We start from the raw sequence: 2,774 nt of genomic DNA on the forward strand, positions 1-2,774 counted from the left end.
GAATGACATGCAACAAAGGGCCGCAGGTCGGAGTTTAACGCGCGGCCGCTTCGTTAAGGAGTAAACCTCTGCATATGTGCTCCCGCTCTACCAACTGTGTTAACTGGGCCACTATTGCAAACTATTTTTGATAATCGCTTAATTGGTTTGAGTCATTTTAATGAAAAAAGTCAAAATTCTCTGAATCCAGCTTCTTAAATGTGAATACGCTCTAGTTTCGTCTCTCCGCTGTGACAGGAAACTGAATAACTTTGTGGACAAAAACAAGACATTTGAGGATGTTGTCTTTTGGTTTCACCATTTTCTGACATTTTACCATATAGATCAAACAACTAATCCATTAATCAAGAAAATAATCAACAATTTAATTGACTTTGAAAACAATCCGTTGTTGCAGCCCCAAACAAAACCTTAGTCTTTGTGTTAAAGTACAATGTCATGATGTATTTTATGCTTAAATCTTGAATCAATCGGCAGCAAGTCAAGAGTGTGTGTGTTTGAAACAATAAAACCATCAGTGTTTCTGGAGACAAAAACAATGTTTGAGCAACAAAAGCCCATCATGGTCTTCGGTAAATTTTGCCGGGTGGTAATCCCGCAGTTAGACAGGTCCCTGCAGAACCCCCCACGAGGTATTTGTTGCACAACAATATACACACACAGCCTCAAGCTAACCTCTGTGCCTAAGCGGTTTTTGTAATTTTCAAAAATGTGTTTCAGCATCAGCAAAAAAATAAATAAAAATCAACAAAGATTGACAGCCCTGTGACAGACTGCAGTGTGGTGAAGACCCAGGGAGGTTTTGGGGGCAGATTTCTACAGACTCCCATCGGGGCAAAGCTGCAAACTAACAAACACACAAGGGGTTGGATGTGCAACTATGGAGGCCACTAAAAAATATTACCCACACAATTTTAAGTGAGCGTTAACACAAATATGCAGACCCTTGGATAGGGCGTGCGGGGGGGGGGGGTTTAGCCGTCTGCAACTAATTGACTAAATCAGAGGGTTGCCTGTCTAAGTGTCCATTAGCAGAGAATGTAGCACGGACCACCCTCTAGGAGACTCTTCACACTCAGCTCTGTGCTAAAACAGTTCCTTTTCAAGCATCTAGTTGCGGTGAGATAGATGTACAGTATATTATCAACCGCCCGATAATGAGTAACAATCATACACATCCATCAAAAAATAAAATCTGCCCACATACCCTCCTTGGCTTCATCTACTTCAGGTTTGGAACTTTCTTCCTTCCTTTGCTTTATGGCCTGCAGTTCCTTCTTCAGCTGCCGCGCCTCTTTCCGTAATTCATCACTGTGAAGTTAGAAATGAAGTTAAAAGAGTTTAAACTCAACGTATATAACGGTTAGGAAAGACTAAACCTGTAACGGACAACAACGAAGACAGAACAACAGGTTCACAGACAAATAGTTAAAGCAGACTTCAGGCTCCACTGGCTTCTGCTGTTAAACAAGGTAATTCATCATTTAAAAAAATAAAAAATACATCAACATCCTCATTGTTACTGGTTTTCACAAACAAACAAGAATTGTTCTGCCTCTCAAAATGTAATGTTCATGGCTAATTAGGTGGGAATATAAAACAAACAGAAAAACAATGTGTGCGAATGTCATGAGGAAGAAAGGCTTGTGTTACTCCAATAAATTTGATGGAGCCTTAACAAAATAAGTGTTATTCTTCCCCTCAAGGCTGCTGGAAAGCACTAGATGAGGTGTTGTCGTTGAGCAAAATGTCAATGTGTTGCTTGTTTTGGGATGAGTAATTGTCATCGTAGCAGTGAAGTAACATGCAATTGAAACCTGCATAAATTGCATAAACTAACTCCAATGTCTCGATGCTTTTAAGCTGCTGTCTGAGGCTTTTCAAAACCTCTCTTTGTATTGATAATGATGGTTAAGTTGTACATAAGCACAAGACATGGGGAAATATTATTGTTTTGCAAGTCACATGTAAGTCTATAATAGAGCTGGGCAATAGGGAGAAAATCAAATATCACAATGTTCTTGACCAAATACATCGATACCAATATTTCAGTGATATTCTAGGGTTGACATTTGGTGCTTTAACAAATTATCTTCACACTTAGATTTGACCCCAGGGTATAATGTCTAAAGTGGGGAAAAAGGCAAATAATACAGCAGCTAGAAAAGACTGGTATGTTCAGAAAAGTATATCACTTAATGTAACCAGTAAAAGACAACACTTATGTCATTTCACAATATTCAAAATCTGAGACGATATCTATCACGATATTGATATAATATCATTAGATTGCTGAGCCCTAGTCTATAAACTTGTCAACAAAGTCCAAAGTCAGGAGCAGTAAATCTCTAGTCAAATTACAAGTCAAACCAGCAAGTCCCAGATCACGTCCCAAGCCAAGTCTCCAGTTAACAGTTCCCAGTCAATACAGACAAGTGCCAAGTCAAGATTAACGATTCCCAAATCAAGTCCCAAGTCCAAAAACGTTAAGCTTTGAGACCTAAACAAGTCATGATGTGCCCGTCACAAAATTAATTGCCATTGGTGTTACATTCAAAGTGAAGCTCCAAGACTTTTTTCAATTTTGTCAGGTCAAGTTTAAAGTCATCAGATACGTCAGTTGATTCTGACTCGAGTCCAAGTCGGGTGACTCGAGTCCAGGGGGTGGCAGGAGCTCAGTCGGTAGGGAGTTGGGTCCCCATACGGACCAAAGTATGGTGGTGGACTGGTTGCTGGAGAGGTCCCAGATCACCTCCTGGGCACTGTCAAGGTGC

At 40.2% G+C, this 2,774-nt stretch overlaps 1 protein-coding gene across 1 annotated transcript in view; it reads right to left on the reverse strand.

Annotated features, from left to right (window-relative positions):
* Window positions 1-2,774, reverse strand: part of cwc27 (CWC27 spliceosome associated cyclophilin) — a 31,518-nt gene that overhangs the window by 13,298 nt on the left and 15,446 nt on the right. The window contains exon 11 of the mRNA XM_032539658.1: window positions 1,208-1,311. Within this exon, the coding sequence (XP_032395549.1) occupies window positions 1,208-1,311 (104 nt within the window). The remainder of the gene's footprint in view (window positions 1-1,207; window positions 1,312-2,774) is intronic.

Source organism: Etheostoma spectabile, chromosome 16 (assembly GCF_008692095.1).
Source record: "Etheostoma spectabile isolate EspeVRDwgs_2016 chromosome 16, UIUC_Espe_1.0, whole genome shotgun sequence".
NCBI classification, from domain to species: domain Eukaryota; kingdom Metazoa; phylum Chordata; class Actinopteri; order Perciformes; family Percidae; genus Etheostoma; species Etheostoma spectabile.